Source organism: Cnephaeus nilssonii, assembly GCF_951640355.1.
Source record: "Cnephaeus nilssonii genome assembly, chromosome: 18".
NCBI lineage: Eukaryota > Metazoa > Chordata > Mammalia > Chiroptera > Vespertilionidae > Cnephaeus > Cnephaeus nilssonii.
Window position 1 is genome coordinate 38,819,474 of NC_137089.1, and position 27,280 is coordinate 38,846,753.

The window sequence follows — 27,280 nt, forward strand, 5'->3', positions numbered from 1 at the left end:
GAATACTTCAAGAGCATATATTGGCCCTGAGCACCGAGGCACTGTTCATACTTGCCTAAGACAGATTTTTCTTGGCACCACAAAGTCTAATGTGTTTTTTCAAATATTATTTTCTTAAAGTTTATCTGTAGGCAAAAATATCAAAGAAGAGAGGCAGAAAATGATCTCAGAAAAAAAGAAAACCCCAGGAAGAAAGCTGTCATGTTCTGTGTTTCAACTTCACAAAAGAATTCCGTGTAGAGGCATGAGCCTTTCAAATCGCTTGTCACTCAGGATATGAAATTCTAATCTAGTGGTGCGGCCGGTCGGGGCTCAGACTTCATCAAATATGCTGACGAGCTGGAACAGGAGGTTCACTTCCTCACTTCTGGTCTCCATCTTCACTTGGCTCCTCTCTCGCAGATTATGACAGTCGCTTGCCGTGCAAGCTCCGGAAGTCCAAGATGGGCAGAGGCTGAGGGCACCTCATGGAGTTTACCAGACGAAAAGTGACATCACCCCGCCGCACCTCAGGGAATTGGTCAATTTTATATAAAGCCTATTTATACACCACTGCAAGTGATACTTGCATTCATCTTGCTCTGTGACATCATTTCCTCATCAATAATTTAAGCTGAAGAAATGGATTAAAGGGACTCTGAAGGGACTTCTCACACATGGAAAACCAGAAACCAACTAAACCCTCCAAAATATCAATTTGGTCCTCTTACCTTGTTCTTTGATCTGACGGATTTGCTTCACAGTTTCTTTTAAGATTGCACATTTGTCAGGTTTGAAGTTAAAGTTGTCTATGTCGTTAAAATTTGCAAATATCAGCTCTGCAAGTTCTTCGATATATTTATTTTCCTGCTCACGATTGCGTTTCTCAGTGCTCCTCTTGGGGCTAAAAAAAAAAGAAACATGTTTTTATTATGAATTTGAAGAAGAGCTATTTTGAACAAGATAAGCATGTCAATCAAGTTCTAATACAAAGACAGCCAAGAGAAGTTACTTATGTAAACACAAAAGTACTTTGGGGGTGGGGGGCGAAACCTGAATTTGCTCTAAATGTTGCAGGTTTGTTGTTGTTTTTTTTGTTGCAGGTTTTTAAAAAAAATTAAATTTACCCCAGTTTATAATTATATATTTACTTGTGTCATCTTATGTCCAATGTGAATACTGTTTCCACTGACAGGGATCAGACAATTTGCTGACCCAGTGCTTGATACCAAGCTTGGATATGAAATTTACTGCTGAGTAAGCAAAGGATTCCTTTATGTTTTAGAAAATGGAAGTTACGTCTATAAAAATTTTGAAGTTTATGTAAGATCAATAAAAGAAAGGGAAGTTAACCTAGTTAAAATAAGAATAAATTTCAATGATTTTTGATAAAGCATAAAAAATTAAGATAAATAAATCTATATAATTTCACAGGCTTCTTCAAGATGTTAGTAATCAAACCAAACAGGCTTTTTAGATAATGCAAAAACCACAGTACCATTAGAAACAAAAGCGAAACTGACCAGGGTGTTTGTTAACTGTCCAAGCTGAAGGACATGCAAAATATAAACCAATGATCCAAGTTCAACTAAAGTTTTAAAAAGTTAATGGAAGGGAGGGGGGAAAAAACTGGCAAGATCCTCTCATTTGAATTTGATAAACAGCAAATTCAAGAGAGTTCCCTTTGATAATAACAGTGGACCTTTTTCTTCTCGAGTACAGTAGAGGGCCCACTAAAAGACATTCAAACAATACAATATATAAGCAAAGCAAGTTGTTTAATGTAGCCGCTTTCTGTATTTTTAACAAATTGGTATTATCTGTGTATAATAGCAATTTATAAAATCCTGTAGTTTGTAATAGACTTCCATATATTAGCTTCTAAATATTAGATTTATTTTCACCAACTAATAAACCTAAGATGGAATATAATTTCCCATTTTACAGTGGTTATACAATTTGTCCAAGATCACCCAGTAGAGCAGACCTGAATTTGGTTTTCCTAAGTCTCATGTGTATTCCTAGCTTCTAGCTGATTAAGTGCAGGGAAAGGGAGGGAGTGGCTAGAATTTGTGAAGGAGCCAAGTTCCCCTTCTGGACCCCTAAACCCACCCCTTCTTCCCTCCATCTCTCCCCCCCCCTCACTCCCCAAGACAATAAGTCAATGACAAATAGGTGAAGGGGGAGCTGTGCTACAAAGATGGGAGAGTGCCAGGGAGAGGGCTGGACTCACTCAACCCCTCCAACCCCCACCCCCCTCATTGGAACCTGCACAGAGAACGTCCCTCCACTGGAACACGCCAGTTTACCACACTGCCTCCTGGAGGAGGGCTCTGAGCACTGCAGGCAGTTTGACTGACAGACTGTGGTTAGCCAGGAAGTACTAGGGAATCTAGAGGCAACACACAGGAGCTGGGATGTGGACAGTGGTGACTTAACAGGCTTATTTTGCTTGGCACCTACAAGGAGAGAAGGAAATATAAACACTGGCTCTTTGCTCTTTCTCCTTCTCTTCCTCTCTTAATGATGATCTCTATCCCTCTTCCCTACTGTTCCCCATCTCATCATTTTACTGGCCATTTAATAGAAGTTGCTCTTTTAATTTAAATTTATTTTACTGGCCATTTAATAGAAGTTGCTCTTTAAATTTAAATTTTTAAGTCACTGACATGATTTAAATATTCTTAACAGATTTTTTTCATATCATCCCTTTAATAGTGTCCACATTCTTTTTCACAATAACCTGTATTGTGTTCCAGGTTATAGATGTTTAAATAGTTTACATACAAGCCTACAAGCATTTAGGTTTTTCCTAACCTTTTTATGATGATGAACAACGCTGTTATAAGTAAGCTCAAACATATATAATTTTGCACATGTAAAAGTATACTGTTGGAAAATTCCTAGAAGGGGAACACTGTTAGTTCAAAGGGAATATGCATTCATAACTTTAAAAAGGTACGGCTAAGTTATCCTCCATGGAGGCTATAACAACTCATACATCCACCCATAACATATGACATGGAACTTGCTGTAAAACTTTGTGCTGTGCTCACTGAAGAGCCACAGTCTTTGTTACCAAATCAAAAGCAAGTGGATTTAACATTTCATGTCTTGCTCATTAAAACAAACAAACAAACAAACAAACAAAACAAAACAAAACAGAATAAAACCCAGTATAAAATTAACTGCAGATCTTTTTAGTTTGGGATCTTGCCTTTATGACAGTGTGATCGAACAGAAAAGAGTGTGAAAAACTCAAGATTATAGAAGAAAGAGGTTATAAGAGTCAAGTACTTAGGAGATATCAGAAGAATGTAGCTTTCCTCTTCTTAGAAAAAATAATAAGATCTGTAACTGATTAGCATCTCTAAAACGTCAGCTAAATAATACATATTTGATTAACTGTTAAGGAGAAAAACCAATCACAGTATCAAATCAGTGCTACAATATCAAAGAAGCCGCATGTGACTTTTGTGGGCAATCCTCTAACCTGGGTCCGAGCTGGTCAGGACATTCCTTGCGCTTTCTTGTCTCTGCCCTGGATGGGTCAGAGGTATTTTCTCCCATCCCACTCATCTTGAACACATATCAGCAGCTAAAACAGAAAACAAGGGGGAAAGTGAAAAGAGCTGATGATCAAGTGTCTGATCAACTTACCAATAATGAAAAAACGTTGACTCCTATCAGAAATTTGACAACAGTTTTGACTGATGTGCGTGTATAACTTTTAACAAAAAGGCTGCCTTTTTTTTTTTTTTTTAAGTCTTGTTAAAAGGTTAAGCACACGTAAAGGTTCCGAGTCATAAAAACAAACAAGCCTACCTCACGGGGCCCATACCCTTTCGCCAGGCCTTGTATTTCATCAGTGCCACTGAACCACAACTGCTGGCCCTGTTTCTGCGGCCAGCCTCCAGTTTCAGGAGCGCTCTTGCACGTGTGGAAACGACAGGTGTTGTAAGGGGCTCCTCCCAGTCTCTGCTCTGGGTTGGCCAATGTGAAGTCTGTGCTGCAACAGCTCACCCATGACAGACTGCCCGGGGAAGAGGTAGTGCCATGCCACGAAGCTGAATGTTTCCAAATCCCACCAGGGAGATATGACACCTCTCCTAGGCCCGCACAGGCCTCCCTAAGCAGTCGCCCTCTAACAGGAGGCTCCTCCCTCCCTGCTCCTCCCTCAGTGCTCCACCCAGGGCAGCTCGCCTACCTGAGCACACCTCCTAGCCACAGTTCCCTGTCACATCCCTGACTCCCTCTTGCTGCTATCACCCAAGGCTTTAAGATGTACTAAAAAAATCAGGTAACATTACTGACCCTAACCGAGGAGGAGAATTACTGGCTCCTGCTGGCTGAATACCTTCCCGTAAGAAAATATAAGGATATATAATATGAGAAACAGTGTGTTCATCATTAGTAGAATCCAAATAATGTTTAAATATGCAAATCCAACAGCAACAGAGGCTGAGTTCTCAACGAACTAACAAAGGGACTGACAAAGATTTTGAGGACATAGACAGTTGCTACCCAAGGTGCTCAATAACTGCTAACCGCCCCTCCCCCAATAAACAAGCAAACAAACAAATAAAAAGCAGCCCACAAGGTTTTAGCCAGCATGTAAGACTATTTCCTAGAGTTCAATTCCATGCTAGTTCCTCTGCCTTCTGTCCCCCAGCCTCCTAAAATCACCTCCGCCCTCCTTTTCTTTCTGTGGCGGCTTTTCTTCCTTTCCAGATTGGAAAAATTGGAGGGAAGGGCAAGTCGGCAGAAGGTCAAGAATTTGCGAAAGAGGAAGGTGGGCTACGAAAACACCACCGGAGAGTGACCACTGCATCGCTGTCACCTACCGATCACACGGCCCAGCTCTTCCCTCCGCGTAATCTGGGATGCTCAGTCTCACTCCAGTCAGCCCTTCCGGACTCAACTCTGATCCAAGGGGGCAGCGGAGTTAATTTTTTTAGGAGTCACGTGTAAGTAGGACGAAGAAACACTGTAGCGGCAGAGGTTCGCACCAATTGCACATTGTATTCAACAGGTCACACAGGAGGGGACAAATCTGAAAGCCAAGGCCTGAGCTTCCTGCGGCCGGGAGCAGTGTAACAAGCCCCAAGGCCCTGCGCTGTCGTCAGAATTTTGGGCTGATAATGAGCACAATCTGTATTTAGTTACTATTCATTTAGCATTCACTCTGTACCAAGAAATTTACAGATAGAACTTAATCATCAAACCGGACCATGAGCGGCCGTAGAGCTGAGAAGCAAATGGCCAGCATCCATGTCCAAGCTGCACCTCTTGGTGGGACCTTAAGAAGTCGCCTCTCATGCCTTGATGACCCCTTCTGTAAAATGGGGTAATCAGTAGCATCTCCAACACAGGGCTGGTGAGTGGATTAGCAAGAACTGGGACGGAGACCCAGGCCGACCCACTCCTGCTAAGGGTCTCCCATCAAATAAGCCATTCTTCCTCTCATCTCGCAGTCACAGGTCAGGTGGGGAAGCAGCAAGACCTCCCCTCCCCGTCATGCACTCACTGACCTTGGTCCACCACCTGAGTGTGTGAGGAGCACGGGGACGATGGCTGCTCAGGAAGAAAACCAGGCGCGGGAGATGAACAAGTAAAAGGTGGAGGTGTCAGACAACTGTACGCACTCCTCTTCCCGTGACGTACAGGAAAGAAGAGCACCTCGCCACCTGGGAGGGAGGAGGCCTGAGGCAGCGCGGGAGCCACACGGAGGGCAGGGAAGCCCAGAGGGCCAAACAAAAACCTGGACACCAAACTCTTCCAGACGATGCCCGACACTCTGTATTTCTCTTGGAACCACAATTCCCAGGGTTCCAATCATGAGCATGTAACAAAAAACATTACTCATCCAATCTAAGAAAGCTTCTAACACCACCACCACCACCACCACCACCACCACCAGAACAATCCCAAGGACTTTCTACCCTGGAAGCAGCCTTCTATAAATCCTAAGATTTCAAGTAAATTTTTATCATGAGGATGTAACCCTCAATATATAACAAAATGCCCCATATTGTAGGTGTATGTGATACGTTTGTTGATGTATATTAAAAAGTACAGTTCTATCAGAAAGATCAGAAAGTTTTTCAACAGACAATTACAATATGACCATTTTACTTAAGTTGTATGTACACACTTTGGGATTTGGCATCAGCATCGTCTACCTTTAAGTTCCCCCATTACAGACACAGATTATTGTACCTTTGCATGAAGGGACGGCACTGGTGTATTCAACAAGGAGACAGTGAGTGAAGCAAAGAGCGAATGTTTTCTGGTTTATGTATATTAAGGCCATTTTAGCAGACTGCTTATTTATATTTTACTTGAAGGCTGGCTCGCAAACCACTGTAATTGTAGTTTTAAAACCATTGGTTTCCTTTTGAAGAGCCAAGTTTTTCCTTTTCTTATGTGATGGTACCTTGAATACATTCTCTTAAAAACTAAACATTTCAGCTTTATGAACATGCTTGTGTCCTTATTTTTCTGTGTCTGCCCCATATGTCCTCTTTCTGAGCAATTGTCCTGGGCTGTGTATGCCCAGTACATGCTGCCAACCACCCTTTAAACCACCAAAAGGAAAAAAAGACAGGGGACAATCTGTAGTAACTGGCCACAGACAGGTGGACGCACCCTGCCTGCCACGAACATTAGGCTGGGGATGCCCCTGAATCACGGCTCCTCGGCCAAGGTGAAAACCCCACAGATTCCCAGGTGGAATAAAAAGGAAAGGGAGTGAATTTAGGGTTGAGCAGGGAGGAGAGGAGGGAGAGCAAGGTGGTGACAGGTGGTGGCTGGCTCCCACGCTGCCTCTTGCCGGCCACAGGGCCAGAAGTGGATGTAATCCTGGAGCAGAATTTATGCCCTGCTCTTCAGTGGATGAACCAAATAAATAACAGTTAGCCTCACTAATGAGGCGTGCAAATAGAACTTCACGCCCTATGTGAGCTCAGCTGCCAGCAATGCTAGTATATCACAGCAGAAGGTGTGGTTGGGGGCTTAGGTGAGTTAATTTCCCCCCACTCAAGTGACACCGATAAAAAGCATAGATAGAGAGAGCAATAGATTACATAGGTAGGTAGGCCTGTGACTTCTAGTGTGCACGTACACATGAAAGAATCGTCTAAAAGAAAAGAAACTGTGTGGATGGGTGAGTTTTAAGGCAAACAAAGTGAAATAATCCCCAACGAAAAGGTAGGAGAGAAAAAGTACTGAAGGGCAGCCCTGAAGGTTTAGAAATTTCACTTTGTAAGCAGGCCTAAACTAAGAGTTCCTTAAAATTTCTGCATGTTTTCAGCATTCACAGGAAATTAAAATTCTTGAGCGTTTCACTCTCAATGCTGAAACCGTTCAACATAAATCAGAAACACTGAAAACGACACAAGCCAGCTCTTGGGCCGTAACTGATGGTAATTACAGTCACAGAAGAGTTTCTCCCAGATGCTGGGGGTTGTGGAAGGACAAGACTGGAAAAGAAGTTCCGATTTGTCCCTTCTTGCAATCTACAACATGACAACCGCCGTCCTGCTCCCTGGGACAGCTCGCCTCCCGGCCACCCTCTGAGAGCAACTGGTATAAAGCAGACCTTAGAGTTTCTGCCCAAGATTAACAGGTTTTTTTTAAGTAACAATATTCTGGGAGGGGTGAACAATGCCAGTTAAATCCTTACCATGTTGACAGGAAAGGAAAGTAAAATGTTAAACCTCAACACGTTGAAAATAAAAAGCACTCTTCTTGCATGGAATTCATCAATGTAACTTCTAAGCTAAGGAAGCTGTTGCTCACAACATAGCCTCATACCATTAAATCTAGTTAATCCTGCAGAATTGATGTAAACGATAATGTGCATATTATCTCTTATCAGAGTTGGCCATCTTCCACGGGAGGCCTATAAAACTGACAGATTTATCGTACGCTGAACAAATTCAGTAAAAGAATAAATAAGGATAATGCTGTTGCTGAAATGCAAACATAATAAGTGGTCAAACACCAGATCTCTGTTGCTAGTTCCAAGAAATATTTTCATAAAGGAGCGCTCTGAAATTGCTCACTTGGAGATGAAATTTATAATGAACTGACGTACAAAGAGCTGTTGACACAACTTCTCCTATCAACACCTAGCAGAGGAGGAGCCGCCTGAGAAATCAGCCAGGTCTTCGTGAGAAGGCGTCCACAGCTCCCAGGCCTCCAGGTTGTCCCTGCTCCCTCTTTACAAGAGACAGTGCATGACATTGTGCTGTCACCTGTAGTCTGATCCTTTACAAACTTTGTAAGAGGAAGAAATGCTCAAGTAATATCGAATGTGAACATAAAGCCTCGCTTAGACACCTTTCCATTTCCATTCCGTTAAATTCATTAGGAAAAGATACTCTTTCAGAGCCCTCCATCCTCAGAGGTACACAGTTAAAGATGCAGTCACTGCCCTAGCTGGTTTGGCTCAGTGGATAGAGCATCAGCCTGCGAACTGAAGGATCCCACGTTCGATTCCAGTCAAGGGCACTTGCCCGGGTTGTGGGCTCGATCCCCAGTGGGGGGCGTGCAGGAGGCAGCCAATCAATAATTCTCTCTCATCATTGATGTTTCTATCTTTCTATCCCTGCCTCTCTGAAATCAATAAAAATAAACTAAAAATAAAAAAGGTGCCGTCACTATTTCTTTGTCAGGAGTGTATTCTACACTCGAAACAGTTTCTCCCTCAAAGCACACTGTGCTGCGGAAGGGATCTCTTTATGTTACAAAAGCAAAACTTCTGGGCCAGACCCTGATAAGCATGAGAAAGCACAGTGCTATCTAATGCTTAAATATACAAAATGTGCTTTTAGGATTAGATGCCCGGGAAAGGTAGCAAACAGTGGGCCAACCTTGAAAGCCAGCCATATGATACAGAAGTAGAGACATCAAATCAACAGAGGGAAATACCTCTTTCCAAACACTGTCAACTGGGCAAAATCACCCAAAGCGGACATTATTTTGGCAAGACCCCAGCTTTTGGTAAAAGTTAAATATTCTCTGCAGCAAATATGCATATTATGCAAGAATATATTGTTGATTCACACAGACAAGCAAACCAAGAAGAATCACGTGCAAGTACAACAGAAGTAGACCTAGGCCCATGAGGACTTATCAATTCCGGGACAAGAGCACACAGAAAAATCAAACAGTTCTTCCCACTGGCAAAACAAGGGATGCATTTCCCAGTCATAGGAGATCCTATACAATATTTCTAAAATAAATTTCAGCTACAAAAACAGTATATTATTTCCCTCAAGTATTATTACTTTTTATTAGATCATAAGAACACTTTTAACTTCATGTTTACCAAACGCTAGATTGCTTCTCACACAATAACATTCTAATTTACCTTACATATTACAGTCTGTATTTACAGATTCAGACTCAGAAAACCGCACATTGATTCAGTGACAGTAGTTGCAAAGTTTTAAGAGACCTGCTTCAAGTAAATCCAGAATAACGGCATCTTATTTGCAAACCTTCTGTTTAATTTCACAACTTTTGAGCTACTTAGTGTATACTTTCCTTTTTGAAAATTAGCTGCAATAAGCCAAACACATACTACTATTATTAGAATGTGATTTTTCAGTAATACCTCACTAACAGTTTACAGGTGGAAAGGATGTTAAAGAAAATGACATATCCTACAACTACCAACTGCTCTGTTCTGAGTAAAATAGTTCAGCACCTACCTTCTCTTAGGCTCTTTCTTACTCCCAGAACAATAATAACAGTGTATAAACAAATGTTTAAGCTAAAAATTCCTTCCTTTTCAATATGTGCCGCTCTTAGATTTACTTTTGTATAATGGCCTTAAAGTGGTGTATTAGACGGTGACTTGAAGACATAGTCCATTTTCTGACTGAAAGCCAATAATGCTCATGAATTTTTTAGTTGGAAGACACTTCAAGATGCCACCGGGAAGACTGTAATAAACACATTAGGCTGCAAATGGGCGGCAGCCGCTCTGGAACACACGCTGCAATAATCAAATCAATGCTAAATTCATGCTCACTGGCTACACAAATATTTTGCTGTAACAATTCCATCATCTGCATCTCTTAAAGAAGAAAAAATCCTCTCGTTTTCTCTTAGTAAATTTCAGTGCAGAATCTGTAAGTAGTGGAGAGTTGATGTAAACGGTCACTACCAACAGGGGGGATGTCTAGTCTGACATTGGGGGACAAGGCAGTTTCCACTTTCTCAATTCTCACAGGCCCACTCCTTAATATAGCCACTCACTGGGCCGATTATAATCCAGCGACGTCAGTGGTGCTAATATGGCCAGGAATAGCAAGACGAGGTTTTAATAGGCCTCAAATGAGAAAACATCCCGGGAAGAAGCTGCATTCCTTGCATAATGTAAGCATTTCCCTCCCTGTCAAGTCAAGCCCGGTGTACTTAGTCCCTATTAATATTCAGAAAACCAGTTTTCACTGCCAGCCTAGGATTCTGGAAGAAGTCATCAAACTAAGAACTACAATGTGGTGCTTGTGTTTGACATTTTTGCATTCAAAACTTGTCCAGATTAAAATTCAATTATCTTTTCGTTATTGTGAAACCTATTTTAAACTTCTTTATGAGATTAAAGAAACCTTTCTAATCTACGAGGAAAATTTACTGAAATGGCAAAGGCAAGACAGTCTGTATCTGCATAAAAGTATTTTTATTATTTCAGTTGTAAAACGTTTTTAAATAAATAAATGAATGTCCTCTCCCATATGACACTGCCTGCCTTTTTTTTTTCTTCTAACATTTATTGAGTACTTATTACACACCCCTTGCAGGTTATCTAACCTCTCTGACCTATTTCCATAAGTAAATTGCCCAAGCCACACAGATTAAAAATAAAAAAGACAGCCAGGAGTCAAACTCAGGTGCAATGATAATAACTATCATTTATTAAGTGCTAACCATCTTGGCAGGCATTCTCTACACACTTTATAAATATGAAGTCCTTTAATTCCTGTAACAACCTATGATTTTCACTATTTTACAGATGAGGAAACTGAGGTACAGGAGAGAGAAAGTAACCTGACCAAGGCCACACAAGAAGTTTTAGAGCTCACAAGAGAATCCCAATCAGTCCCTCAATTCTTAACCAATGTAACGGAAGTACCGAGGAGACTATACCTTTAAAAAAATTATTGTTTTAATATAGTTGACATACAAGATTATATTAGTTTCAGGTTTACAACATAGTGACTCAACAATGCTATACCTTACAATGTAATCACCTCACTAAGTCTAGAGATCACTGAGCAAAATATAGTCACAATATTATTGACTAATTCCCCTTCAGAGGTTGCTATACTTCAACATGTTCATTGAAGAGAAAAACATAAACTCATGTATATTATATAAAGCAGTTAATTTTAATTTTATAAACAATCAATACGTTAATTCAAAAGTATGTTTCTTTTTGTTAAAAATATAGTGATATGGATGTAAAACATAAAACACTTCTCTCTGTAACAAGCACACACACTTGAGAATCATTCATCTACCCAGTCAGTAAATAACGCACCAGGCACTGTTGGAGATATTGGAGAGAAAGCCGTGAACAAAAGACAGAGGTCCCTGTCCTGAAGCTCATGTTCTAGTGCAGGGAGGAAATCATGCCTCAGCTTATCAACAATTATTTCCTGATGAGAAATGAAGTATTATTATTATTATTGAATTACTATGAAGTTATTGAAATAACAAAACCAGCTAGGAATTATCTCGAGTGCACCAAGAATGTTGAATTTCATTCAAAATAGTAAAAGCCTCTTTTCCTATAGAATCAGAAGCAGTAATTTGTTAAGTTCAAAAAGTCATTTATCAAGAGCAATTATAGAAAATGATACCTATTACTTTAATCCTTCCATTTGAACTTTAAACAAAAATATACATTTGAGTATCAGTCTCCAGTGGAATCTTTTTTTTTTCTTCATAAATGTTATCCATTAAGGCATTGTCTACTATTGCCAATTTTAATTAAAACAGAGCTAGAACTTATAGACACTTAGATTCTTATAAGAGCTTATGAGGTATCAATTTTTACTATTTTTTTCCCCAATCTTAGATAGATGTGCTGCATATACCTATTTGACAGCAATTTTCGTCTATTTGCCTGAGCTTTTCAAAGCATTCATCTTAGCTTTTATAGAAACATATGTCTTTTCAAACTCATACTTAATAAGTTATATAATATTTAATTAAATGATGAAATTACAATAACAAGTATAACTGGCATAAACCAGTATGGACAAGAAGCTGGCTCTTGTAAACATGCAATGCCACTGTGGGGGCAGCCGGGTGGGGCGTTCTGAGTTGCCCATCAGCCCGGGGCACTGGTGAACAGCAACATCAGTCCTGTGATTGACAGGTAATTAACCTGTGACTAAGGGGGCGGAGGGGGGGTGGAGGAGGGAGAGAGGGAGAGACCCGAGCAGGTGGTTATTCCAGCCTATCAGTTCCAATGGAGGTTGATAAGAAATTCTACATTTACATAAAGCTAACCTGAAGGCAGGTCATTCCACCATTCAGCAAGTATGAAATATCTATTAGGTGCCATGCATGGTTCTAGGTATTGAGGGAGATAGCAGTGAACAAAACAAATGAAGTCTTTTGTCCGTGACTCTTATATTCTTAAGAGGAAGGGGGGAAAGGAGAAATAGTAAAACAAACAAACATTTACTATATCGGGTAGTGGTGAGCGCTATAAAGAAAAATAAGGTAGAGTTAGGATAGAGTACAAGGTAGATGGGGTTGAGGGGTGCTATTTTAAATAGGTGATCAGTAAATTCTTGATAGAGTGACATCTGAGCAGAGACCTTCTAACAGAACTCTCAGGATTCATAGAAGAATTTTCTTTATTATGAAACCATTAAAATAAAATTCATGAAAAGCTATAAAATGTAGTGGCTTAGAGCACATCCTCCATGTCAACTCTGGTTTGGAATCCCAGGAATATCGCATATTAGTTATGACAGTTATGCTCATTGACCTCTTTGGACCTAAGTGGTTTCATTTGTAAAAGTGTAGAAATAATAATACACACCTTTCTAAGTTTGTTGAGAGCATGAAATGTGAGGGGCATAGCACAGAGACTGGCACTTATTCAGGGCTTATTTAATAAATGTCAGATATTATTGTAGGTTGAGATTAGCAGCATGTAAATGTCTGTGAAATAATGCAAGCCGATGGTGAATACAGTGGAGAGGAAAATTAATTTATAGGAAAAAAATTGGAAGAAAAATTCACCAAAACATCAGCAGTTATAATTTTTTGATGGGCACTATTGGTGTAATTTAATTTCCGTATTTTCCAAATTTCCTTTCATTAACACATCAGACTTTTATGAGTTTAACAAAAGGAAGAAAGAAAGGAGGGAGGAGGAGGAAGAGGGAGGCAGGCAGGCAGGCTTGGCTGCTTTGGCCTCCTCGTTATTTCATCCTCTTTCCCTTAACTATAGGAACTTGCTCATGTTTTCTCTCCTACTGACGTGACTCTTTTAAAGCAAGAAAACACATAAATCACAAACATCTTTCAGTAAAGGTTACTAAAACTGCTCTTCTTCCTGAGGAAAACCTCACCCTTCAAGTACAACTGAAAAGCCATCCTCTTTACGAAGGCTTCCTAGGTTCCCCGAAGACAGTGGTCGGCAAACTCATTAGTCAACAGAGCCAAATATCAACAGTACAACGATTGAAATTTCTTTGGAGAGCCAAATTTTTTAAACTTAAACTTCTTCTAACGCCACTTCTTCAAAATAGACTCACCCGGGCCGTGGTATTTTGTGGAAGAGCCACACTCAAGGGGCCACAGAGCCTAAGGTGACCAGACGTCCCGCTTTTGGCGGGACAGTCCCGATTTTTAACAATTTGTCCCGTGTCCCTCGGCGTTTTAAAAAAGTCCCGATTTTTGGAAAGAATGCACGACAAGCTAGGGAACGGCGGGAGAACAGGAAGGGAATATATGGTTTTCGGCGGCCATGTGGCTATTTAGCCAGGATATGAGTTTTATATTATTTTTGTTAATTTTATAATGTTAAACTTTAACAATAACAAATAATTGTTGAGAACTGATTATCGAGAACTGCTTATCACAGTTCGCATTGTTGATCAGTTGTTAGAATTCGACCACCATTGTTTGGACTTAATGAACAATGGCATTTTTGGGGATTGGCAACGACGACGAAAACATTTTGTAACTGTCTCTCAGACGATACACATCGTACTGCGTGCTAGTAAGCTAGTTAAACAAGTGATGTCATTACTAATCAGCTATTCAGATAATTCAGGTAAGTAATTTATTTCATAAATACATAAATTTTCTTGAATTTAGCAGACAGTACTCGTATTATTTATATTTTATAGTGGCGGCAAAAAGTCTAGCGCCGGCCTTGAAAGTGACACTTACGACTTATGTTACGGCACATTCAGAGGAAAAATAATACAAGTTAGTATTGTTATTATTTAGAAAGAAATATAGGATTAAAATAATTTTTAAAATATAGTTACTTTATAACAATCAAATTAATTTATCAACTAACAATAAAATATGTTCATGTAATTATGTACCTACTTACTGTGTTTTTAAGCAATATGTATATAATTTATAATATAATTTTAAATTATTTTTTTTAGATTTTTAACATAATGAGTAAGAAAAGAGGATGCAAATTCAACGATGATCTAAGAAGTGAATTTCCTTTTATTAAAAAAACCAAAAGCGATTACAATATAGACCAAATTTTTAATCAAGAACCTCCCCCGCTCCCCGGGCCGAAACCGGTTTGGCTCAGTGGATAGAGTGTCGTTGGCCTGCGGACTCAAGGGTCCCAGGTTCGATTCTGGTCAAGGGCATGTACCTTGGTTGCTGGCACATCGCCAGTAGGGGGTGTGCAGGAGGCAGCTGATCGATGTTTCTCTCTCATCGATGTTTCTAACTCTCTATCCCTCTCTCTTCCTCTCTGTAAAAAATCAATAAAATGTATTTAAAAAAAGAAAAAAAAAAAAGAAAAAAAGAACACCCCACCCCCTCTCGGTCAATGGTGTCCCGCTTTACCACTGTTAAAATCTGGTCACCTTAACAGAGCCGCATGTGGCTCGAGAGCCGCAGTTTGCAGACCACTGCCCTAAGAGGAAGTAAAGGTCCCCTGCTACCTAGTGCCCGGCCAAGGTCCATAAAATGAAAATTACACTCCTTTCTTCTGCGTCTAGGGCAGCCTGGCACCCACTGTCCGCATGAGCCAGCCCTGCCGGCCCAGGCACCCCGCGCGGCCTCCTCCCGCTCCAGTTTCTGGGTGCTAGAGATGAGAATAAGGCACTCATTTCCCCCTCCTTTTTCTCATTCACGCTGTTTAACTACAAACTTCCTTGTGAGCTCATTATCCTTAATCGAACAGGAAAAGAAAGCGGGCATATCCCAGGGACAAAGTATAGGACCCAAATTAAATGCTTGTGGTTCCAGAAGAAATAAGGGACAACTGTGGCCCCTTCAAGTGATGTTTCTTTAGGGTAAAACCTGCATAAGAAGTCCGTTTCTGAAATATCCCCCCCCCCCCCCATGCTCCTTCTCTGTTCTTTGCCACTCGTCTACAGACGTGGAAAATGAGCAAGGAGGAAAACTTGGTTTGGTGGGAGGACCTCTGATTCATTCTTTTCACCATGCATATTCCTGCAAGCTTTCTTTTGGTCACATCATTACAATAACTTTGAGCAGTATTTGCTAAGAGGCAACAGTTGCCATTAAAAATAGAAAAGGCAGCCTTGGATCAACAGGCCCCTCCTCCCTCACCTCCCCCCCCCAAAAAAAAAAGTGCAATATGGTTTTATAATAATAAGGCAAGTTGAGTATTTTTATTTGCAAATAACACATACCTATGTGATTTACTGAGAATGACTAGAATTTATAAAGTTATTTACAATAATTATTTTTAAAGAATTTTAAAATTATCTGGGTATCTGAAAATATGAGCCAAAACACTTACTTAACCATTTCTCTCTCTCTCAAATGTTGGGTTTTGGTGATTAGCAAAACTAACTCTCCCAGTGTAGCTTATGAGACATTTATACTTTAGCTTAAGTTTCAAACTTGGGACGCACGAACAGCTTTCAGTAGAATCCAATCACACTGTCTTTCTGTGATTGTGCAAAGGAGCCCGGTCCTGTGGCCTCAGGACCAGAGGCCAGGGAGCCCTCCAGTCTCGATGGACGCCGGGAAGAGCATAGTTGTCCCGGACAGCTGCAAATGGAGGGGTTTCTCCCCTCTTACAGCTCCAGATGGAGATTAACTGCATTTTGTGAAACTAAGTATATCAACTCAAGAATGGTAGCTTCTAACTAGGCCATGGGTAGTTAATACAAACTAAACCCCAAATGAGCTTAAAAGGCATTGTAAATTATGGATGAGATAAGGGTGGTCTAGAATTGGCAATGAAAAAATTAAAACAAACTCCTTCTATTGTAGAATTTGTTGTTCTCTACCTTTTTATTTTACCTTATAATTATTAGTCCTCAAATGTGTTTGTATCGAGAGTACAGAATAATTGTTTTGAAAAAAACTACACCTATGGATAAAGATCTGGAAGATTGCTGGTACCTTATATTTAACCATAACAGGGAAGTAATAAGCATGAAATAAAGCTTTAAAGAAATTAAGATAATTGCCTGACACCTTAGAAACAGCTAACTATATTATATTCCTTTTGGCTGGTACTCAAATAAAAAGGATATGAATTCATTAAGCTGAAACTTGAATCCTAGTTCCAACTGGGCCAGATGATTTGGAGAAAACTAAGCTAGTTAGCTCTCAGCAATAATCGCAACACACACGTGCTCATAGCACAGGCATATGACTTCCTTAGTTTGGGGTTTTGTTTTAGGCCAATGTTTCAAAACCTAGAGGAATGACTATTACTTAGGGCAAAAACACATTTCGGCCCCAGACAATTGAATTTTATAAGGTTAGGTTACTAATGAATACAGGTCTTCTTTTGGTACTAAACATATAACCTAAGTGATAGGGTTTTAATTTAAAAATCAATTCACAGTTCTTTCCTTCTGATGTTTAACTGCACTGGTAATTATTGAGCAGCAGCTAAGGACAAAGTACTGTGCTCGGTGGACACTGCACTACAATCACTGAATAAGAACCAGAACTGCCCTAACCGGTTTGGCTCAGTGGATAGAGTGTTGGCCCGTGGACTCAAGGGTCCCAGGTTCGATTCCGGTCAAGGGCATGTACCTTGGTTGTGGGCACATACCCAGAAGGGAGTGTGCAGGAGGCAGCTGATCGGATGTTTCTCTCTCATCAATGTTTCTGACTATCCCTCTCCCTTCCTCTCTGTAAAAAATCAATAAAATCTATTTAAAAAAAAGAAAAGAAAAAGAACTTATCTCAAGAAATCAGATTTAGGAAGAAGAAAAACTCACATGAATACTGTACACATAAAAAACAACAAAGGGTAATAAGGGGGAAATTAAAGAATGGATACAATTTTTTCTTCTCTTAATATCCTCACTGGAGGATATGTTTATTGATTTGAGAGAGAGAGGATGAGAGGATGAGAGAGGACAAGAGAGAGAAGGAGGGAGAGAGAAACATCAATATGGGAAAGAAATACTGACTGATTGGTAGCCTCCTGTAGGTGCCCCAACAGGGATCAAACCTAAAACCTGGGAGGCCCAGGTGATGCTGTGGGCTGCACCCCACCAAAGTCAGGGAGCCACAGAACTCTGCTTCTGTCTCAAGGTGCCACCTAGGAGCTGTCACAAAGGCTCGCTCTTGCCCAGCCAACGTGCCCAAATGAGGAACAAGCCCTTTCTGAGCTGTGAAGCCTGCTGAGGCTGACAGATCTCTGCCCTGAACTTTGGAGAGAACTTTTCCTGCCCCATCAGTGACCTGAAATGGGACTGACTCATAGCAATTCTCTTCTTCTCTGACCGAGAAAGAAAGGGAGAGATAAGCAGAGTATATTTTATTCACTGAACTCATGTATTTACCAGATATTTAAGTAAATACCTACTTTGTAGAGTCAGAATATAGAAAACCTTAAATGCTAGAATCAGTAGTTCCTGCTGATTAAATAAACCATGGACTCAATGAGAAGTTTTGAGCCAAAGGTGGTAAAATCACAGTTAGGCTAGGAAGATCAAAGATCAGCATTATAGAATCATAACATCTTTGGCAGTGTAGGGAGAAGGAGCTGAAGAGTAGCTAACAGGATATTCCAAAAGGCCACACATTGTATAATTGCATTTGTATGAAATATCCAGAATAAGCAAATCCATAGAAACAGAAAGTAGATGAGGGCTGCCAGGGGCTACGGGGAAAGGGAAATGGGAGTGACAGCTAGCGAGTACAGGGTTTCTTTTTGGGTTGATGAAAACATTCTGAAACTAGAGTGTGGTAATGGCTGTACAACCTATGAATAAACTAAAAACCACTGTACCCTTTAAAAGGGTGAATTTTTATCTCAATAAAGCTGTTACTAAAAACAAACAAACAAACAAACAGCAAACAACAACAATAAAAGCCCCACAAGCTGATGCTGATAACTTGGCAAAATTGTGGAATGGATAGATGGCTTGCAAGTACTTAGAAAACACACTGGTGATTATTATGAGCAAGAATGACTTCTCTAACAATAGTTCATCCCAAGTGGATTTTCCTTATTCTATTTGCTAAAAGATTCAAAGAAGAATTTTATTTTTTTTAAGTTTAATTTATTTTTGCTTAATAAAAGTAATACATGTTCATAACAGAAAATACAAAATGCTAAAAAATAAAATTGCATGTATTCCTATCACCCAGGGAATCACCATTAACTATAAAAAAAATTTCTGATCAGTATTCTAAAATATTGTATGTACGTATACAATTAAACCAAACTGTATATAGTCAGCGCTACTTAATGACGGAGACAGATTGAGAAATGCGTCATTAGATGATTTTTTCGTGCAAACATCACTGAGTGCACGTACTCAAACCTAGATGGTATAGCCTACCACACACACACCTAGGTTAGACGGACAGCCTGCTGTTCTAGGCTACAAGCCTGTACAGCAGGTTAGTGCATGAAACAACACGAGATTAAATCAAGCAGAGAAAATGATGCAAGCACAGCTCAGTAAACACAAGATGTGTGAGGATGCTGCTGGCATAACACGGCATACTGATTATTAAACTTTTATTTAATAAGTAGAAAGACCATGTTCTAAAATAACAATCTATAATAATAAAAGCGTGATATGCTAATTAGACCGGACATCCTTCCAGGTGACCTTCTGGACCCGGGTGCCTGTCGGTGGCTGGAGGGAAGCCTGGGTCCCAGGTACCACAGGGAAGCTGGTGCCGGCAGCCGGGGGAAGGAAGGCCTACTCTTGCATGAATTTCGTGCATCAGGCCTCTAGTAAAGTATAATATAGTACTATGGTCATTTATCATTTATTTAATTATCAAGTATCATGTATTGTAGATAATTGTATGTACTGTACTTTATAGCATAGTAGGTTTGTTACAACAGTAAGTGGGTAATGTGTTGTGCTATTATATTACAATGTCACTAGGTGATGGGAATTTTTCCGCTTCATTATAGTCTCATGGGACCACTGTTGTATATTTGGTCCATTGTTGATTGAAATATTGTTATTCATCACATGAGACTGTAATCAATTTTATAGATGTTTCCTTTGTTTTTCTCCTAATGCTATTAACTAAAATTTTCCATGATGTTAAATATATCTTTATAAACATAATTTTTACTGGTTCTATGATATTCCATCATATGAAGGTACTATGAAATATTTAACCATTTCCTATAATCATTCATCTTTCTTTCATTTTTTACTTCTATAAATAACAGTGATGAATATCTTTCATATAAATACTGATCCACATTTCTGATTATTAACAATAATCAACAGTCCCGATACGAGTCTCTGAAATGTAATTACTAGGTCAAAGGGTGTGACCCCTATTTAAGTCTATCTATGTATACTGTCAAGTTACTTTCCAAACAGGCTGCATTAATTTATAATCGCCTCAGCAAGGTGTGCAAGTTACCACCCCACCGTAATTCACAATAGCTATAGGTATTATGATTTTTTAAACACTTTGCTAATTTGAAGGTTATGGCATGATATTATTTCATAATTTAAACTGATCACTAGTATTGAATATCTTTAAAATATTTATAAGCACTTCATTTGTACTTTGACAAAAGAACGTTGAGTCAGGGACATGGCTTAGATACAGTATGTTCACATTTGACAGAACGCTATTGTGGAGATGAAAGCTAAAGGTGGGTGGGTTCCGCTGGTGGTTCCTGCCCAAATTAGACGCCAATGAATCACCTGAAGAGTTTTTAAAAGCATGGATTTCCTGGCTCTGCCCCAGACCAACTACATCCGAACCCCTGGCAGAAGGACCCTGGCGGTCAGGGAAGCCTGCCCGCACTGACTGGGGAGGAAGAGCAGCACTGGAACTGCGGGCTGGATGACAATGGCGAGGAGCCACGCTGGTGGAATAACACTCTGGATGGTAAGGAACTGATTATTATAAACAAAGAGGAGTTCTCCAGGCTAGCCAGTTTATTTTTTTAATTAGTGACTTGAAAAAAGGATCTGTTTATCAAATAAGCAGATAACACAAAGCATAGCCAGCGTGTAATAACAAGATTAAAGGGTCTGAACTAGCACAATGACATTATTTACTTTGTATCATAAAAATAATGTGAACACCTACAAAACAATAAAAAAAGAAAAAATTCTTACAACCTTTTTATTGTAGTGTATTTGGTATCTGGATTTGGGCACAGATGAAACTTCCCTCAAATTTGGTCACCACCCGGTCGGTCTTCTTACTCTGCCTCCCACTTCCCCCCTCATACAGAGCTTCCCCCTCATACGGAATCCTGTGCCTCCATGGCTCTCCTTACTGCCCCCTGCAGCCCGTGCCAGTAGGAGCTGCTGGTTCTCCCAGTACCCACGCTAGGGACAGGAGGGCGTCATACTCGCCACAGTCCTCGAAGCAGCGAGGAGGCCATGCTCTAATACAGGATGGCCTGGTATAAAAGTCTCATCTCCTTTGAAACCCATGCAGTGAACACCTTCTATCTATGTTCTGGTCTGAAGTTTACCAACATTCCACTTAACCCTCCACATTTGCTAAAAATATTGGCATTCAATTAGTTCTTAGGTCATCACCCTGAGTGACTTCAAAGTCTATGTGGATGAGCTCATACCTATCCTCACAGGTCCTCATCAGTCTCAACTCCAACAAAGTTCACCTCCACTTCACTGCCACTACTGCCTCTTATGATCATACCCTGAACCTTGTAATCAGCCAGAATTGCTGATATTCTGAATGCCACATGCTGCCCACACCTCCGAGAGTACTAGCTTTCTTATTGCCTTCTTCCTTAATAACTGGTCTTCAGTGTGTAACAACACTGAGGTCTCACGCCCCTTTCACTCAACTCCTTTCCTTCTCTACCTATGAGACCCACCACCAGCCCCCAGAACCCTCGGTTCCCTTTCAAACATCTCCTCTCACAGAATTCATTCTGCAAAATGTAATCCCAAGATTTCTCCACTCGTCAGTGGGAAGCTGGACAGTGATGGAGAAAATCATACAGTTAAGGGGCAAAATGGTCCCACAGACATTTCAAGGTTTCTAAACCTGCCCTAGACCCATCGTCTTGCCTGCAAATCATTTCCCTTGTTCTTAAGTCAGCTCCATCTATTCACCCCAACAATTACTTCCAGCACAGGGGCCTGTAGCAGCGTTCTCTAACCACTTCTGCAAATGACTATTCAATTTGATTTTACTCGCCTCCCCTTCTTCCTGACTTACAAAGACATCCGCCGTTATTGTCTACATCACTCCTGGTGTGTCAGAGGATGTGTGATCCCTCCTCTTGTAACCGCCAACCATTCCAAACCCATCTCCCATTTCCCTCCCCACCTTCTTTGAGACTTTGCTACAAAGCTTCTATTTACCAAATTTTCAACCTCTTCCTCTCTGTTTTAACCTACTAGCATACTTAGGTCCTTCCCATCCTTTAGAATAAATGCCCCTTGAATCTGAAACCTTCTCTAGCAACTATCCAATTTCACACCTTTCCTTCACATCCCAACCCATCCAAAGACTACAGACCTGTGGGCCCTTCCCTCCAACACTTAGGGGCCACAGAATTTAGAATTCGGATAGAAAGATATGTTTAATTTTAGAAAGAGAGTATGTGTTATATACTGTGTCTCATACCGTCCCCACAGGGGCCTGTAGAAGCATTCTGCATTCAAATTCAGTATTATTTATGCAGTGAAATGTCTGAATTTCACACCAAGTGGGACAAATGAAGATTATAAATCAGCTCAGACCCATTCAGGTCAGGCTTTACTGCCAAACCTTTCCATTTTCTGCGTTTGTTGAATTTTGAGATTCAAATAAGGGAATATGGGCCTGTGGTTTATTCCCATTCTCCTCCACTCACTCCATGATCCACGACTACACTTCTCTCCCCATCACCTCAGTGTATGGTTGGGGAGTAATTGCCTCATGGGGACGGGTTTCCTTTGGGTGAGGAAATGTGGAATTAGATGTGGTGATGGTTGCACATTTCTGCGATTAGACTAAAGCCACTGAAAGGTGAGGGTAAAAGGGTGGATTTTATGGCTAAATAAAGCTATTAAAAATAAAATTTAAAAATAAGACAACTAGGTGGTCATTGGGCTGAGATGGAGGTCTGGATAACTCTGAAGAGGAAGATCCGGTAAAAGAGAGGGCAAAGAATAATTAAGCAGTCCGAGAGGAGGCCTGTAAGAATCTCTACAGATTTGCCTCATCTGGACATTTCATGTAAGTGGAATCATACAATATGTAGTCATTTGTGTCTGACTTGTTTCAATCAGAATAATAATTTCAAGGTTCAGCAATATTGTTGCATGTATCAGTGTTTCATTCCTTTTTTTATGGCCGAATATGCCAATGTAACGATATACTACACTTTGCCTATCTGCTCACCAGTTGGTGAACACTTGGGTTGTTTCTACTCTTAGCTATTAGAAATAATGCTACTATGGACATCTGTGTACAGTTCGTACACCCTATATAATAAAAGGCTAATATGCAAATCGACCAAACAGTGGAATGACCGGTCGCTATGACGCACACTAACCACGAGGGGGCAGATGCTCAATGCAGGAGCTGCCCCCTGGTGGTCAGTGTGCTCCCACAGGGGGCGTGCCGCTCAGTCAGAAGCCAGGCTCATGGCTGGTGAGCGCAGCGGTGGTGGCGGGACATCCCCCGAGGGCTTCCAGACTGCAAGAGGGCACAGGCCGGGCTGAGGGGACTCCCCCTCCCCCGAGTGCATGAATTTCGTGCACTGGGCCTCTAGTAGATACATATTTTCAGTTCTTAGGACATATACCTAGGAATGGAACTGGTGAGTCATATGGTAACTCTGTTTAACTTTTTGAAAAACTGCCAAACTGCTTTCAAAAGCAGACATACTATTTTATTTTCCCGCTAACATTGTCCCAGGGTTCCAACTTCTCCATATCCTGTCAATACTTATTTCCCTTTTTATTTTCTAATTCTAACCATCCTAATGGGTCTGAAATGGCATCTCATTGTTGGTTTGATTTGTATTTCCCTAAGGACTAATGATATTGGGTGTCTTTCCATGTGCTTACTTGGCCATTACATATCTTCTTTGGAGAAATGTCTACTCAAATCTTTGTCTTATAACATTATGTTCTGCAGTGATTCCTAACTCTGCTTTGGAGTTAGGAACTGCTCTGAGAATCTGATTAAAGCCAACAAGTAAAACCACGTATATACAAAGTAAGGCACACAATTCTCCTGAAAAGACCAGCCCACTAAGGCCACCCTTCAAGGACCCTCCAGATCAAGCACCTTGTTGTACACTGTAAGTCCTTAACTATGGCTGAATATGAAAGATCCCCTGGGAGCTCTTAAAAAATACATTTCCACGTGACCCAGCAGTTCCCCTTCTGCATAGACTGGAAAGAATCGAAAGCAGGGACTCAACCAGATACACGTACACCGTATTCACAGCAGCATTAAGCAGCCTCACTTGTAAATAAAACTTAGTAGTCATGTTTAGTAAAAAACCATAGTATGTATAGGATTCAGTACTATTATTAGTATCAGGTATCCACTGGGGGGTCTTGGAACATACCCCACCAAGATAAGGGAGTTTACTGTACATACAACATGGAGGTACCTTGAAACACTGAGTGGAAGGAATCAGACACAAAAGGCCACATATTACAATTTCGCTTACATGAGGTACCTAGAAGAGTCCATTTCATAAAGTAGAACAGAGGTTACCTGTTCTACTGGGGCTGCAAAGAAAGGGAAAGGGGAGTTTTTAATGGGTTCAGCGTTTCTGTTTGAAATGACAAAAAAGTTCTGGAAATGGACAACATCATGAATGTGCTTAATGTTACAAAACTGTACACTTAAAAATAGTAAAAATGGTAAAGTTTATGTTATGTGTACTTTACCACAATTTAAAACACACACACACACACACACAACAAATGACCAGGACACCGCTCCAGACCCATTAAATCTGATTTTAGAGGTGTGGCTTGACCATCAATATTTTTCTGAGAAGTTCTCTGGGTAATTCAGGTGCTCAAACAGGGTTAAGAACTGCTGCTTCTCATTCTTCTCGGTAGTATCACCTACTTTCATGGTTTCCCAAATCTTTCTTTCTTTTCTTCACCTCTCAAAGGTTCCACCTCAAAAATTCAGCTCGGGGTCAGTTCACAGTATTGATTGTTTCTCCCCACCCTAAAACTGCCCCAATGAAAGAGCACCCATCCACTGATCATCCTTAAATTCCACATTCTCCCCATCAAATCATCCATAATGTGACTTTCCTCTTAAAGGTTCAAGTCTCCGCTCTCTTCATTATGATAATCACTCCTGCTCTGGCCCAGGTCTTCATCATCTCTTACCTGGATTTACTAACATAAGTTTCCCTACTTGCAGATAATTTCCCTGCTTAAAATCTTTAGTAGCCTCTACTCCCTCCAGGCGGAAGTCTATGCTGCCCCAAAGGCCACCTAAGCTGCCTTATGCTGTAGTCCTTGCCCGTTTCTCCAGGCTCCTCTGCCACCCTACTATCTGCCCTGGTGAGGTGAGGTGTACATGGTTCCTCATCTACAACATACTACTTCTCACCTCTTTGCTGTGCTTGCTAGACACAGACAAACCATGTAGCTTCCCCTTTTGGCTAACTCCCACTCATCTTTTTAAGTTCCAGCTCAGAAGACCCTCTCCCCCAAATTAAATTTCCTTCCTCTGGCCTTTAATAGCCTATATAGAACCCTATCATTTACATGTATATCATAATTATTTGTCTTTTCCCCTGCCAAATTTTAAGCTCCTCAAGGAGCAGAAGCTGAGTATGTTTTTGTATTTTTATCTTATGCCCTTATCAGAAGGCCTGACAATGTTCACTGAATTAAGCTGCTTTACAAAGTGCTATGGAGTTTGAAGCTATTGCACCAATGACTATCTACTATGCTACACCTGTATTATTTTATTTTATATTCCCCAAAATCCTATGAAGTCATTATTATCATTATTTCCAGAAGTATGGAAAAATAGACTAACATGTCCATGTCCAAGGTCAAACACAGCCGACAGGTGGTAGAAGTGAGATTCAAATCCCAGCAGCCGACTCTGGAGCTTGCACCCTCCCTCCAGCACAGGTCTTCTCACCTGCGCAGGTCTCACTCCTCCAGCAGATATTTCCTTCCAGTTTTTATCTCTATGATTTTAAAAATACAAACATATAGTTTTTTATCTTTTAAAATTTAAAAGGCTTTAGCATGTTTCTACATAGTCTTCATAACTAGCCACAGGGACAGAGGTAGAATGTTGCAGTGAGAGTAAAAAACAAATCAACTGCTCTAAGTTCTAAAATAGGGGAAAGCAAGATAACAGTCACTTAGGTGATAATGACCAGGAACTAAAAATAAAATTAAAATATACTTTTAGATTGTAATAACAAAAGCAAATTAAAAATCTGTAATTCGGATAGACACATGAGAATCCATGTTGCTATAGAAGAAGAAATAACAGGTGCATGGAGAATTTAGTCAATGAACAGACACTAATTAAAAACATATTTAAATACACAGGGATATGAGAAAGAGAGAGTTTAAAACCACTTGGAGAGATTAAATATACACAGCTGAGAAAACACACCCAGTGTGTTGAAGGGATACTTCACAGAGAAGAGATGTCTTAGGTGGTTGGTAATTATTAAGTGTTGGACACAGTACTAGCCAGTACACTGTTTCATTCTCAGAGCTCTGCAAAGCAGATGCTGCCCCCAGTTTTGCAAAGAAAAAACAAATTCAAAAGAAGTTAACAGAGTCTCAATGTCTCAAAGCTTCTAAGTCATGGCACGTAGGTTTCCAACCAAGCTCTGACTGCAAATCCCATGTTCTTTCACAATTCTACACACTCTCTAACATAAGCTATTCAATAACAACTTCAAAATACAGAATAGGAGACTTGCCAGTGAGGGTACAGGAAAAGTCTAGGCAGATGTATTAGAAAATATGAACACAGCATCCTCAGCGTTGAGGAATGGCCATCCCTGGGGATCTTCAGCTGTAACATCATCAGAGGGGCTAGAGAGTCGACATTGGAATTGCCAGGCACAGCGGCACTACTACATGTGGATCTTCTAATGTGAACTGAACATTCAACAGAGCATGTGAACGATGAGATTCCTTGTTCTCTCCTCTCAGCTTACCAAGGGAAGCATGAACCTTTCTCTGAATCTCATGTCACTGTAATATGGTTATTTGTGCTTCTGCCTGAAAGTTTCCAGGTCCCAACTGTAACCAACAGGAAATACAGTGCATCACTTGCCTGAACCACAAATTATACTGAACTTAGGAGGTTTAGACATTTAGGACTGGACCAGGCTCCCAGTTAGCGCAATTGTGCCCTCAGTGAGCTCCATACCTGCAGCCCAGGCCTCTATCAGTGAAACAAAAACAAAAACTGATTTTTGTTTGTTTGTTTGCTTATGTTGGGCAATAACTTGGTCAATTTCTCTTACTTTGGTACATCTGCTCACAGTAACCTTTGTACAAGAAACCACTTCCCACTTATATCTGTTACCTTGTCTCTCTCCCTACTTAATCCTAGCCACCCTGATAACATTTCCAACCACGTACGTTAGAGAATTATGTCCCAGAATCTATTCCAACTATCTTGAAGTTAC

General features: G+C 40.5%; 1 protein-coding gene across 8 annotated transcripts in view; it reads right to left on the bottom strand.

The window, feature by feature from the left end:
- Positions 1 to 27,280, bottom strand: part of NCOA2 (nuclear receptor coactivator 2) — a 263,532-nt gene that overhangs the window by 87,891 nt on the left and 148,361 nt on the right. For all 8 annotated transcript variants that reach the window (XM_079796731.1, XM_079796728.1, XM_079796724.1 and 5 more), the window contains 2 exons: positions 3,473 to 3,577; positions 711 to 883 (listed from right to left, as the gene is read on the bottom strand). In XM_079796731.1, coding sequence (XP_079652857.1) covers positions 711 to 883; positions 3,473 to 3,558 — 259 coding nt within the window. In that variant the 5' untranslated portion in view covers positions 3,559 to 3,577. The remainder of the gene's footprint in view (positions 1 to 710; positions 884 to 3,472; positions 3,578 to 27,280) is intronic.